The sequence below is a fragment of the Anastrepha ludens genome, chromosome 4, assembly GCF_028408465.1.
Source record: "Anastrepha ludens isolate Willacy chromosome 4, idAnaLude1.1, whole genome shotgun sequence".
Lineage (NCBI taxonomy): Eukaryota > Metazoa > Arthropoda > Insecta > Diptera > Tephritidae > Anastrepha > Anastrepha ludens.
This window is the reverse complement of record NC_071500.1, coordinates 115,098,972-115,111,781: the sequence shown is the minus strand read 5'-3', so window position 1 is coordinate 115,111,781 and position 12,810 is coordinate 115,098,972. Positions and strand designations below refer to the sequence as shown.

Sequence of the window (12,810 nt, the reverse complement as noted above, 5' to 3'; positions counted from 1 at the left end):
GCGTAGCAAAACTAGTTGATTTTATTTAATGTATATTTATTATCAAATTCCTTATCTCACAGAAAACTAGCAGTGACTTAAAACGCACTCTTAAACATAATGGGGTTTAAGCTTATTGGATATTTAGCATTTTTTTAGTTTTTTGTAACATCTTATAGGTACATTTGTATGTTAATTGCAGATAATCAATTTCGATTGCATTCCAATATCAATAACAGGAAATTATATTTTAAAGTTTAACAAATCTTAAAAAAAAAATGTAATCGAACCGTGCTTCATCTTATTATTCCTAAAGAGGTAAATAATCATAAGGTATTTTATGGCAGGGCGTCCGCCGTAGTCGAATGGGTTGGTGGGGAGTGACTACTAGGGGTCGATTTGTGGAGAGGCAAAAAAATCGCCCATTGCTCTGTGAAAATCATATTCTAGGGATCAAAATAAGAAACTTTGCCGAAGGAACCATACCTCTAAAACGAATTCTGATGTCCCCCAATTTGGGTCGAACTTTTTAGTTTCTTTTCTATAACTCACTTAAATTAATTTTTTCATTTACATATGTTCTGACTAAATAAATTTCTTAAGAGAAAAAATAGATATTATTATAAATAAATAAAAATAAAGAAAAAACATAGCCATTTAGCTGATTTTTTCATGTAAAGGCCAAAAATGGTGATATTTTGAAATTGGGGGACATCAGAATTCGCTTTAGAAGTATGGTTCCTTCGACAAAGTTTCTTATTTTGATCCCTAGAATACGATTTTCACAGAGCAATGAGCGATTTTTAAATCGACCCGCCCTAGTGTCTACCATTCAAAACGCGGAAAACGTTGGTTCAAATCTCCATAAAACAACAAATTGAAGAAAGTGATTTTCTAATAGAGGTCGCCCCTCGGCAGGAAATGGCAAACCGCCGAGTGTATTTCTGCCACGAACAAGTCCCTCATAAAAAAATATCTGCCGTTGGGAATCGGCTTAAAACTGTGTCTTCCCCCATTTTTGGAACAAGATGCACGCCATAAATAGGAGGAGGAGCTCGGTCAACCACCAAAAATTCCTTTTTGCCTTTGAAGTATTTTCCTGTGCTCTTTATCTATACCGGCTATCAACGGTTGATATATTAATATTTTACTTAATTTTTTGGTGGTTCAGCTTAGCCATATGCGTCAACAACCCCGAGGTAGAGTTGAACTTCTTTCCACACACCTCACATGCCAATTCTTGAATTGTATGCATCTCAAGCATATGAGTGATTCGTCGAGTATGCGTTCCAAAAACCTTATCACAATAATTACAAGGATATTGCCTATCGTATGGTATCTCGTTAAGATGCTCTACTCGGATGTGCTTCGTTAGATGACTCAAATCATACCCACTTGCATCTTTACACAGCTTGCATTTGAAAGGTTTGTACTTTTCGTGGCGCAGTAAATGCCATTGATTTCGCTTCGATCGAAAAGTTGCCGCGCACGTTTTACATTCTACTATATTATCCCTTATTTTAATGACTTTTTCCGCTAATTGGTTATACCAATCATGTTCATTTTCCAAGTGACGCATCCATACATTCATGCTGGATGCTTTTGCCCTACAAATCGGGCAGAAGAACCGAATGTGGCTACGTATTGGTTCTGTGCGTCGAAGTTTTTGCAAAGCAATTTTTTTATGCACCTTCTTTAAGTGTCGTAAAAATGAGCAACGAGATGGAAATCTTTCCTCGCACAATCGGCATCGTAAAAATTCCGGAATCGCCATGTGTCGAATGCGATGGTTCAATAAAACGCGAAATGGTGAATCTGAAACATATTTTTTTTCGCAAGTGTTACATTGATAGCTTAGTTGGCCTTGTCGGCTAATGACGGTTTTTAAATTAAGTGTTGAAATGGAACGGAAGTTATGCACGATGTCTGTATGTGCATTCCATTTCTTAATATTTCCGCATGAGACTCCGCACTGCGGACATAAATAAATTAGAAAAGCTTCTAAATTGTGGCTGTACGCATTTGTGTGACGATTGCTATTATTGGATGATGTCGGTTGGTTAGAATCATCCGTATCAACTTCTAAGAGATCGAAAACCTTCTTCTCTTTCTCATCCTTATCGGATATTTTACCGTCATCAATACTGTTACTTTCGGCAATATTTTCACTGGAAAGCGTATGATCTTCATCGTCGTCATCATCTAATATGATAATTTCATTTGTTATATTTTGTGTTACGAATTGTCTGTATTCTGTATTGGCAATTGCAGTCGTGTCAGTATCATAAACTGCACGGTTAGCAAAATTAATTGCGTCATTCGGTTCACTCATTTTAAAGGATTCAAGTTGATTAGGTGAATCTTTTTGCAAGTTTTCTGACAATTCTTCCAAATCTGTACACATTTTCCCAAATACCTCACACTCGAATCCATCATCGTCAGCCGCATTTTCGGAATCACTTAGAAGTTCTATAATGTCGTCTTGTTCATATGTGATTGGTTCAAGTTTTGGTGTTTCGAAGACTTCATCTGCTATAGCCATAAGCGCCCTTCCCACAGCGAATTTTTGTTCGTCATCGAACGCAACAACCTGCAAATCGCCACCGTCCATTGCACATATATTGCGGTCTCAGGTTTCAGTTCCGACGGGATTATTATAATGCTGTTTAGGATACCTTTTAAAATATGAGTATATGAATTTTATGTTGGAAAATATCTTATTACGACTTGTTTACATACTCTAATTGTTTGAAATATGTATTCAGGATCCCACCGAAAAGTAATACATGTATATATATACAAAATAATAAAACAATTTATCGACGCTCCGTTAATTCAATGTGAGTGATTTTACGTCAAACACCTGGGTTTGACAGCGGATGGAAACGCTGCCATTCACAATAGTTTTCTCATAAGTAATTCAAGATTTCGAGCTACAAATTGAATCATCTAAAATTGCGGCAAAATTATTCAAACGGTTACTTTTATTTTGTACAATGCTATAATTTATTATTTAAAACTACACTACACATACACACAAGTAGAAACTTTTCGAGTGTTTCACACACAAACACCAATCAAAATGCCAACTTTTTCATCAACAGATACATCTGTTGATCCACTTCGAAACCGTGCAAATTGTTTGCATCACCTTGCAAACGCATTAAAAGACCACCGAAGGACACGTACGCTGATAATCTGGAGGATGCCTCGTTATGCGCTTCATCGCCCTCAATGCGATAAACTTTCCCAAACATGACATATTCGAAACTGTCTGCACGTGTACCCTCTTGCTCCAATGGATTGAATTCCCCGCTGTCGGGGCAACCGTCTTCACGTAAAGTCGTCGCAAGCACCAAACGAAATTTATCACCCAATTCCATTGGATACAACCAAGAATTAATGTCCAGTATTAAATCCATTTTGAATGATTCAGACTCGCAATGCAACCGCGAGACACGATCAAATTTCTTGCCTTCGGGGTCCATGTCTTTCACGTTGAAGATGTCTTCAAATAAAACTCCGGCCATTGTTGTTTCTGCAAAAGGTAAACATGCCGCATTAAGGGCGGAAAAGTAGTCAATAATTATGTGATAAAATACCTTCTTGCCTGTATTTTCTGCCGAATATATATTTGTTTTGATAAAGCACGCTTTCTAATACAATGTATGAGGGATGTTGTTTTACCAAGAACATAGATGACGTTTAGCGTTCATGCCGGCTGCTGGCGAGAATTGACAGTACCAGGGATGTATTTTAGGTGCTGCCACTCAGAAAATGAGGAATGCAGACGCAACTATTTTAATTATCTAATTTTTTAATCATTATATTAATATGATACTTAAAAAGAGCTTTCGTTAAATAAATTTTTAAAGAATTTTAATAGCAAATTACCCTACGTTGAGTATTACCCCTGCAGCCTTACCATTTTAAGGTCATCAAATTTTTATAACTTAACTACTGCTATATTTTATCTTTTTCTTCTTTCTTTAATACCTTCTCAGACTTCAACTTCTTTATTATTAGCTACGATTTTAATTTTAATTTTTTTGATAACTTTTTTATCTAGCAATCATTATAAAAATAGCCATGTTTGTAGGTTTGACTTTGTTATTGTAAATAAAAAATAAAATAATATACTTTTAAAGCAGAGTTTAAGTTATTGTACTTTATTCTTTGAATGCTTATAAGTAACTGACAATGAGTTCAAAAAATGGAATATAATATAATAAGTGGAATGTGGAATGTAGAACAATTCAAGGATGTATCAAATAGTATTAGTATGCAAAAATATATATATAATACTAAAGACTACGTTGGTAGTGAAAACTACTTCGTTGCGCCAACATATACTGTAGAACGCCACAGTGACGAGTGAAATGTATATCAATATTTTCTAGCAAAGATCTAAGTTAATATTTGAAAGGCTTCGATTTTTCATTTTATTGTAATACAGAAATTTTCCCTCTTGTTGCGTTTCTTAAACAAAAAAACAATCGAATTGATCGAAAACTGTGGTAATCAACTGGAGTGCTCCAGTACGAATCAGAGAATGTAAATTAATGAATTTTGTAAACACATCCCAAGTGACGTAGTTTCGTCAGCTGATTCTTTCAAATAGGCTCAAAGCCGAATAACGGCCTGCTAAAGAGCACACCTCTAAAAATCTTTTCACCATTCACTTTTCGAATTTTTTTCACCACGCGTTTTACGTTATTGACAGTGTTACCAATAGAGCCGAATTTGCTAGAAACAAAATTTTAGGGACTTCCAGAATAGGCTTCCTCATTCATACGCAGCTTCCTGAGATTAGTGCTTCCAAGTATGTTTTTAGTGGACAGTTGTCAAACTTTCTTATATGTATTTTCCAAAGGTGATACTACTATCTCGGTATAGCTGATCTGTTTTTTCTCTTCTACTTTGGTGGATTTAATGTCAAAATGATTTGTTGTGGTTACATTCTGATGGAAATTTCTGGAATTACGTTTCTAATTTTCTTTTCAAACGTAATTCGCCTTAGAAGCAATCAGCTGATTTTGACATTTAAACCACCAAATTGATCAATTTTGTACCATCTTATATAAATTCGCCTTGATATTTTCTGTAAATGTACATTTTATTTGGATAATTTTCCTTACACGCGCCGTGTTTACAAACCTTTTAATTACCAACTGTCAATAAAATACTTCAGTGCTGTCATATTTATGTGGAACAAGTCATTTGTTCTATTTGCATTTCACAAATCGATAGCTACTGTTGTTTTACTTGCAAGTTTCTAATAGCTCCTGGTGATGCTCAAGCATGCATATCCTGCAGCTTATATGTGTGCGTGTCGGGTGCATGACGCTAATATCTAAAATTTTTGATTTTCATCATGCAAAAGCCGACAACAAGTATGTGTGACACGAAGCAAGTTCGTGTGTCACCTGACACGCACACATATAAGCTGCAGGACATGCATGCTTGATCATCACCAGGAGCTTATAAAATGGCAGGCGAATCGAACACAACTAATCTTTTCTATTGGCATCGCTTTTTTTTCATTTGGCCCTCAACTTTGTGAGCTCAATAATCCAATCAATAACTTTTGCTGCCTTTGATCTGAGATTTATGCTGTTTTCAAGATTGATTATTGTACATCAATTTGTCAGAAATAGGAACAAAAGTAGATTCCAACATCCACACATACATGTGTACTCAGCTGCCTACATACACATATACATACATACATACATGTTTAAGTACGTAAATACGTTAAGTGCTGCGATGCAATAAATTTTCATTTTCAGGCAAATTCTTGGAAAAAACTTAGTATTCCTAAATTTCCTCAACTTACTATTTGTATACTTTGCTCTATTTTAATGGTTCCGAATGGATTTTCTCACCTTGTAAATTTTTCATTTGTACGCCATATTAAATTCACTAGAAAGTTATTGAAAGAACAACAGAACACAGCAGCAGCTTTCCTGGTTGAAAACAGGAAAACCAAATAATTTTTAATCTTGTGTTTATATAAACGCAAACAAATCAAAAAGATCGCGAGCGTGGCGTGTGCATTTGCATGTGTATGTGTGTATGTGCCTGTGTATGTACATATAAACAGAAGTGTATGTGGCTCGAGAAAGTAGCCATTGTCGAACCAGCCAAATTCTAAGCAGATCTGCCACTTTCGAATGGAAGTTGAGATTTGTGGCGGAATTCCAAGCAGCCTTACCTCCGTGGATGCAGTTAGCCAACTCCATACAGCTTAAAAGAGTGCGTCTGTTTTATTTCCAAATGGAAATTGGCTTCCTATTTAATGACCTCTTATTGTCCGACTACCCTTTTCATCATACAGAGCAGCCACAGGCGTTGAACTCTTTCGTTTTTCGTCCAATTCATTAAAGCGAACAGCGCCACAATGGCCATTCCATTGTTTATAGAATATTGTGTGTTTACATTTTCTAAACTAAAAATAGTTTCTTCTTCTATACATTCGTGCTGGCGTTAGGAACGGCTAAACGGCTTTAAAAAAAAATCAAAAAACGGAAAATAAAAATGTAGAGGCAATTGAGCCATCTGCATTCTTTTTGGGATTTCAGCGGGAGTTCCAGGTATAAATCAGATGAAAAAATTTATTTTTGTGCATTTCAAACAAAATTGCATTTGTTTGTTGTTAGTTTCGTATACCGTTCACTAGTGCACGGATTCCAAACTTCCGGCATGAAGCACTAAATGATAGAAAAAATTTCTCTCACAGTGGTCGCCGCTCGGCAGACAATGGCAAACCTCTGAACGAATGTTTCCCAAGCGGAGGCAGCATAGAAGTGTAGGTCCGAGCCCCAGTAAAGGGATGTAAGCGGCAATTACATATGGTATATAACTCGAACGGGTCAGGGAACAGAATACATCCGCGGTAAGCGATACCTGTCGTAAAAGATAGAAATGCCAGAAGATACGGACGATATAGCGGCGGTCATACCAGCCCGGAACAGTGAGGACGCTAGGAGAAAGCTGAACCGAGTTATGACAAGGACGCAAATATGGCGTGAGGACCACGGCCTGGAACTCGCCAAACATAAGACTGAAGTCATCCTTATGACACCAGGCCACATGCCACTCGAGAACAATGTCTCCCCAAAAGGTTTTAGTGGCCATACAAAATTTCATGGTAAATTCATTGCGCCTGATTCGAAAAGAAGTTCTTTTCTGCCAAAGTGTGTCGCAGTTTTGCCTGTAGTCGCATTTACATACTTACTATAACAAATACTAATTTCACAGTTTTCCTTTATATTATCTGAAATGTTTGAAAAAGGGTGGGGTTACTAAGAATTTGTTTATGCAAACATATGCACATGGTTTCCTATAAATATCTGTAGAAAATAACCAGATGGCTTAAAAGTTGCGCACTAAACTACTCACTACTACTATTAAAAGCGTGTATGGGAAGGGTGAAGGAGATGGGAAAGAGTTTGGTAGCAGCGTAATGAGTGTCAGCACGAGAGACAGCGGACACTGTAAAACCAGCTTGCTAACACATCAGTGAAGAATGCTGTGTACATACATACATACAGGACCGTAGAGAGCATATCCGGGCCCCGGAGAAAAATTGCAAATGCGGGCCCTTTCCAATTATGTCTAATTCATATAAATACGTATAATCTCGAGTCTTGACCCCTCTGAGAATTCCGGGCTCGGGGGAAAAAGTCCCCCCCCCCCCCCCCCCTACACAGAAAGCTGACTTGGCATATTTTATAAATGAACTATTAAAACAGTTTTGAACAATGAAAATATATCTGTTTTATAATTTTGTCCAAAAAAATCGCTTTCATTTACTTTCCAAATTTGCCTTCACATACACACAGAACGCACAGATGCATGCAGGCTACTCTTGTAATTTTATTAGCACTATTTTTACATTTCATTTTCATAACTCACGCCTCCCCCCAACTAACATAAATATGTATTTGTTGCCACAAGCTTCCATTAGCCTACAAAAAGAACGAAAATCCGAAAAGAAATTATCAAATGTAAAAAAAGAAATGAAAATCCGAAGAGTAAATGATCAAGCGTCGCTGGTCGTGTATTTGTTCTTGTCATGTTTTATGACTTTGCCGATTTCAAAATCGTGCTCCCCGTGATTTAGATATCTCTTCAGACTGCGAACATTACGCTCAGTAAAATTGCTCTCCGTAGCAACACAACCAAATTTTATTGTTTATGCAGGGTAAAAACCCTGTAGGAAAATAAAAAAAAAAAATCGTTGAAAATGAGTTTCATCTGAAAATATGATTACCTCTGAGCCTTGGACCACTGAAAACTCATTTCGAAACAACTTTACATCATATGTCAAATTGATTCGATCTTGATGCTTTTCAGAAACCAACTAAGATTTTATTAAAAAACAGTTCTGTGCAAAAGGTTAGTTGCACAGCATTTAAATTGAGGGAGTTAAAATGTAATAAAATTTGGCCTATAGCTATATTGAAAAATATAATTAAGTGAGTAACTTCGGCTACCACGTCATCGGGTACTCGGCAGAGTCATCGGCATTCTGCTTGCTCATCTCACATGCATTCACACACTCGTACAATCAGCCGTTGTTCAGACGGCAACAAAACAGCATGAGTGAGGACTGTGTTGATTTTTTTGTACATATATCACCAACAGAGTCTCAGTTTTTTCGTTAACAAACCGCTGTCATGACCCCGGTTACATCAGACAACCGGCAATGTGAGCGTACACAATGAATATAGAACTTTCAATTGGTTGTAGCAGTAGTCTTACGGACGAACACTTACAAGATCTTTTAAGGAAGTCTTTCTTCAACGTAATCTCTATATATAACATTATTTACATACTCAAAAAAAAATCCCCTTTCACTTATAATTTTCAACTGCAATGCGAACATTGCTTACATCAGACGCGCGAGTAAATGGTTCCCTTAAGCAAAATTGAAATATGTGGCTGTGTGAGTTTTGGCCAGCACTGATGTTAGCAAAAATGTTAATAGAAAAGTGTAGAGAATAGTAAGAAAAAAGTTTTGATTATGTTAAATTCATTGTTTTTTTTTTTAACTTGAATTAAAATTCCGAGATGAAAATTCATAAAACTCCAGGGTTTCCATCGCTTGTGAGATCAAACTGTTTTTTGATGTAGAACTGGAAACTACAGACTACCGTTATTATGGCAGCTTCTAATTTTTATGATTTCCTTCGTCTTATTTTTTAAATTGTGTTAAACCATTTTTATTTAGAATCAATGGTTTTATCATACTTTTAGTGTATTCATTTGTTAAGTAAATTTCGTTTGATTTTGCAGATGTTTTTATGTTATTTTATTTTATTTTATTTTTAATTGGTTGCCGTTTCTTTAGATAGATATAGTTGTTTATTTTTATTGTACCCAATAGGTCTAGGCGATCTTCTAATCGGGGAGCCATTTTGTGATTGGTCATTGTTCCATAATAACGAAGAAGATAATACAGATTGGCTCAATTTCGCTCAGCGCTCCATTTTTGGGGAAAAATTAAACGCTAGGAGAAGCGTGTGGCTATTCCTTTGATTGTTATTATAAATTAAAAATCTAATAAAACTTTAAATGCTGAAAACAATAAATGAGAGGAACAAGTATAAAAATGATGCCTGTCTCTCTTTCAAGATTACAACAAACACGTGGACTATTTTGACTATTTCACATTCCTTGCGTTTGGCATCTGTTTTCTCTATCATATATCATATAAATTCAAGTTCTACAGGTTCTTAAAAATTGTTTTTTATTACAGGCATTGTGTAAAATTTAGTATGTTTAGCAATTTCCTATAGGGCATTTACATGCACACATGAATTAATTTAAGCAAACTCCAATGATCAGCAGATGTAGCTCCAGCAATTCTCGCCCCTACAAGCTGAGCAGTGCACGATCCTGTGCCGGTGACTCTCGCCCGCTCTACTTATTTTCTTTGTTTTACTTCCTGTTCCCACATGTCACTGTATTGGTGCGCTCCTGCTCTCGCTCTCTCGTTCACTTGCTGGCTTGTTTATTTTTTGTTTTTTTAGCGCCCACACCCCAGTCTTCTTTGCATGTGTGTATGGTATATATCTCTATCTCGCTCACTCTGTTCACTTTCTATTGGTTAATTGTATTGAAATTTGTATATTCTGTTAGAAATCATAAAGATTCAACACTGAAAACTGTGCGTATTTTGAAAAACTGAAAATGTTTGCGGTGGGTATTTCGAAATTTTTTGGAATGTGGGTGCAGTGCGTCGCGTCGCGTTTAAGTGTGCACAACATTTTTTCTTTTCGGGTGAATAAATAAAAACCACCCACATTTGATGTTACAAGCTGTGATTTTTTGATTTGAAATTCATTTATAATTTTGTGAAGAGAAACAGTTAGTTTTGGAGGATCACTCAATGTTGAACTGTCCGTCGATCGCAAAGATACGTTTGAGAAATTAGCTGAGCCTCGTGGCCAGCGGGTAGTTGTACGAGCAACAGTGGCAACAGCAGCGCGACCAGCCGGAAAAGTAACACAATTCACAAAAATGTGTACTCTCACACATGCACACTCACACACACACAGCTGTAAAAATCTAAGCACACGTCTATTTAAAACTGTCCTCCGTCGTCCAAAAAGCAAACGGCGACAAAGATACCACTCCGCAGAAATTCACGTCAATGTTTCTAAAAATATTTTTTTTAAATTATTTATATTTTTGTATCCCTAGGACTGCTTGCAGGTTTTTGACTTTCGTTTTATGTGTTTTTCAAGTTTTTCAATTTTGTTCTGCTCGAACTGTTCAGTGTCGCGCGAATTTTGTTGTTAGTCGTTGTTGTTTTTTTTTGTTGATTTTTTATTGTAAGTTGAAGAAAAAATCGAGATCAAAAAGGTGAGTGTGTGCAGACATATTTATGGGATTCCATTAAAATCTGTGTTTATGTATGTATGTCTAGACTTTGGAGTGCTGATTTAAGTAAATACATACACTCGCATATGTTTTAGGGAGACAAATTATGGCACTATGCGTATGTAAAATATATTCAGATTTATGGAGGTACAATTTTTAACAAGAATTCTATATAAATTTTTTCGGTAAAATTTTAAGATTCCAAAGTTAATATATCTTGAATGTCGGCTATTTTCTGTTTTCAAAAGTGTTTCATTTTTGAGCTGGCAGGAACTTTTAAAGTCTTCATAGGCATTCGCGCCCTTTTAAATTATTTTGCAGTTGGATTGAAGTGCTTTGCTCCAACCAGGAGGGAGATAAAACTTGTATTTTAATAAAGTCGGCTTCTTTTTTAAATCTAATAAAAATTAAAATACGAGTAACAAGAAAAAGTAAGTCGAGCGAAAAGGCTTGATTTAGCAGAAGTAAATAACAAATGAATACACAAATAAATACTTTTTATAAAGCAACTTAAACAAACTTTGCTATCAGATAAAAATTCTCATCTTTTATAAAACAGTTAACATTTTAAATTAATTTATAGTTGAGGCTTTTTAAGCTGCAATTTTGAATGTTTAAATGATGAAATATTAAGTAATTAATATAATATAGTAAGGATTTAATTATCTTTGTTTTTTAATGAAAAAGTTTGAATTCACTTTTACAAAAAAGTATCTCATATTTTTTATTAAATTTTGTATCTTTGTTGAAGCGTTTTTTGCTGCATTAAAACCGATAAAAAGTTAATTTAGAATTTTAAGCATTTTAAGTCGAAAACTAGAAAATGTAGTATTAACAGATGCAATGCTTCATAAGCACAAACTTTTTTTTTTAAATTAAGTAAATTTCACATTTTTTTCTTTTGATTTAAGTAAATTTGACATTTCTTCTTTATACAGAAAAGTGTTATTTAAAAAAAAAAATATTAATCTTTAGAAAAGTAAATTTGACATTTTTTCGTCAAGGAGAAAATTATCAGTTTTAGTAAATTTGACATGTTTTTTTATTACTAGTTTTTTATTAAATAAATTTGATATATTTTCTTTATGTAGAAAAATATTAATCTTTAGAAAAAACTTTTATGTTTTGATTTAAGTAAATTTGACATTTTTTCTTTATGGAAAATATTACTATTCTTTAGAAAAAAAATCAAGTTCTTTATTTAAGTATTTTTGTTATTTTTCCTTTATAGAGAAAATTATTATTCTTTAGAAAAAAAAATTGAAATTCGACAATTTTTCTTTACGGATTTGCGCATGACTACAATTTGATTGATTCAGGCTTCAATGTCCCACAATAAACATTAAGTGATCAAACATTTTTTGAAAGTGAATGCATCTCGGCAGTCAACCTTCAGCCAACCATCTCTATTTGTAGAGAGGCTCGACCCAGAAGAGAGGCGTAGTAATACAAAAGTTTCAATATAATGAAATAACAAAGAAATATGCACACTTATATGTGTGCGTAAGTAAATCAAAGCAACCAGCGTCACGAGCTGAGTCGATTTCTGTACATATTTATTTGTTGTCCATTTTCGCGTAAAAATTTCGCTCACGATCCTGCCATAATACATCATTAGTTACTTGACAAAACTGTAGATACGAAGGTGACTCACACGTGAGTGTTTTATGACTCCAGCTGGTCCTATAAGACACCAAAAATGTAATTAAAAGCAGAAAAAGGCCTAATTTTACCTCAAAAAACTGATTCCAGCCCTGTCGAATGTCAATCAATCATAAAAAACATTTTCATATTCTGTTTTTTGTTACCCTCAAAAAGTCTCGGATAGGTTAAAGCTGCGATCGGTTAAACGAAAACATGGCACCCAGTGTCTCTTGAGAGCAACGGATATAGAGCAGTGACTATCTCTGTCTTGCTCACTTCCATGTTTGATACCGAACC

General features: G+C 35.1%; 2 protein-coding genes across 2 annotated transcripts; both read right to left on the bottom strand.

The window, feature by feature from the left end:
- Positions 1-16: 16 nt before the first annotated feature.
- Positions 17-2,833, bottom strand: LOC128860707 (zinc finger protein 26-like). The gene is made up of 2 exons (XM_054098382.1): positions 2,719-2,833; positions 17-2,654 (listed from the first exon to the last, which is right to left on the bottom strand). Exon 2 carries the CDS (start codon positions 2,588-2,590, stop codon positions 1,127-1,129), a length of 1,464 nt encoding a protein of 487 aa, XP_053954357.1. The 5' UTR covers positions 2,591-2,654; positions 2,719-2,833; the 3' UTR covers positions 17-1,126.
- Positions 2,834-2,934: 101 nt separating this feature from the next.
- LOC128860708 (DNA-directed RNA polymerases I, II, and III subunit RPABC3) lies at positions 2,935-3,719 on the bottom strand. Its single transcript, XM_054098383.1, has 2 exons — positions 3,582-3,719; positions 2,935-3,517 (listed from the first exon to the last, which is right to left on the bottom strand). The coding sequence occupies exons 1-2, from the start codon at positions 3,673-3,675 to the stop codon at positions 3,057-3,059; spliced, it is 555 nt and encodes a 184-aa protein (XP_053954358.1). The 5' UTR covers positions 3,676-3,719; the 3' UTR covers positions 2,935-3,056.
- Between the last annotated feature and the right edge of the window lie 9,091 nt (positions 3,720-12,810).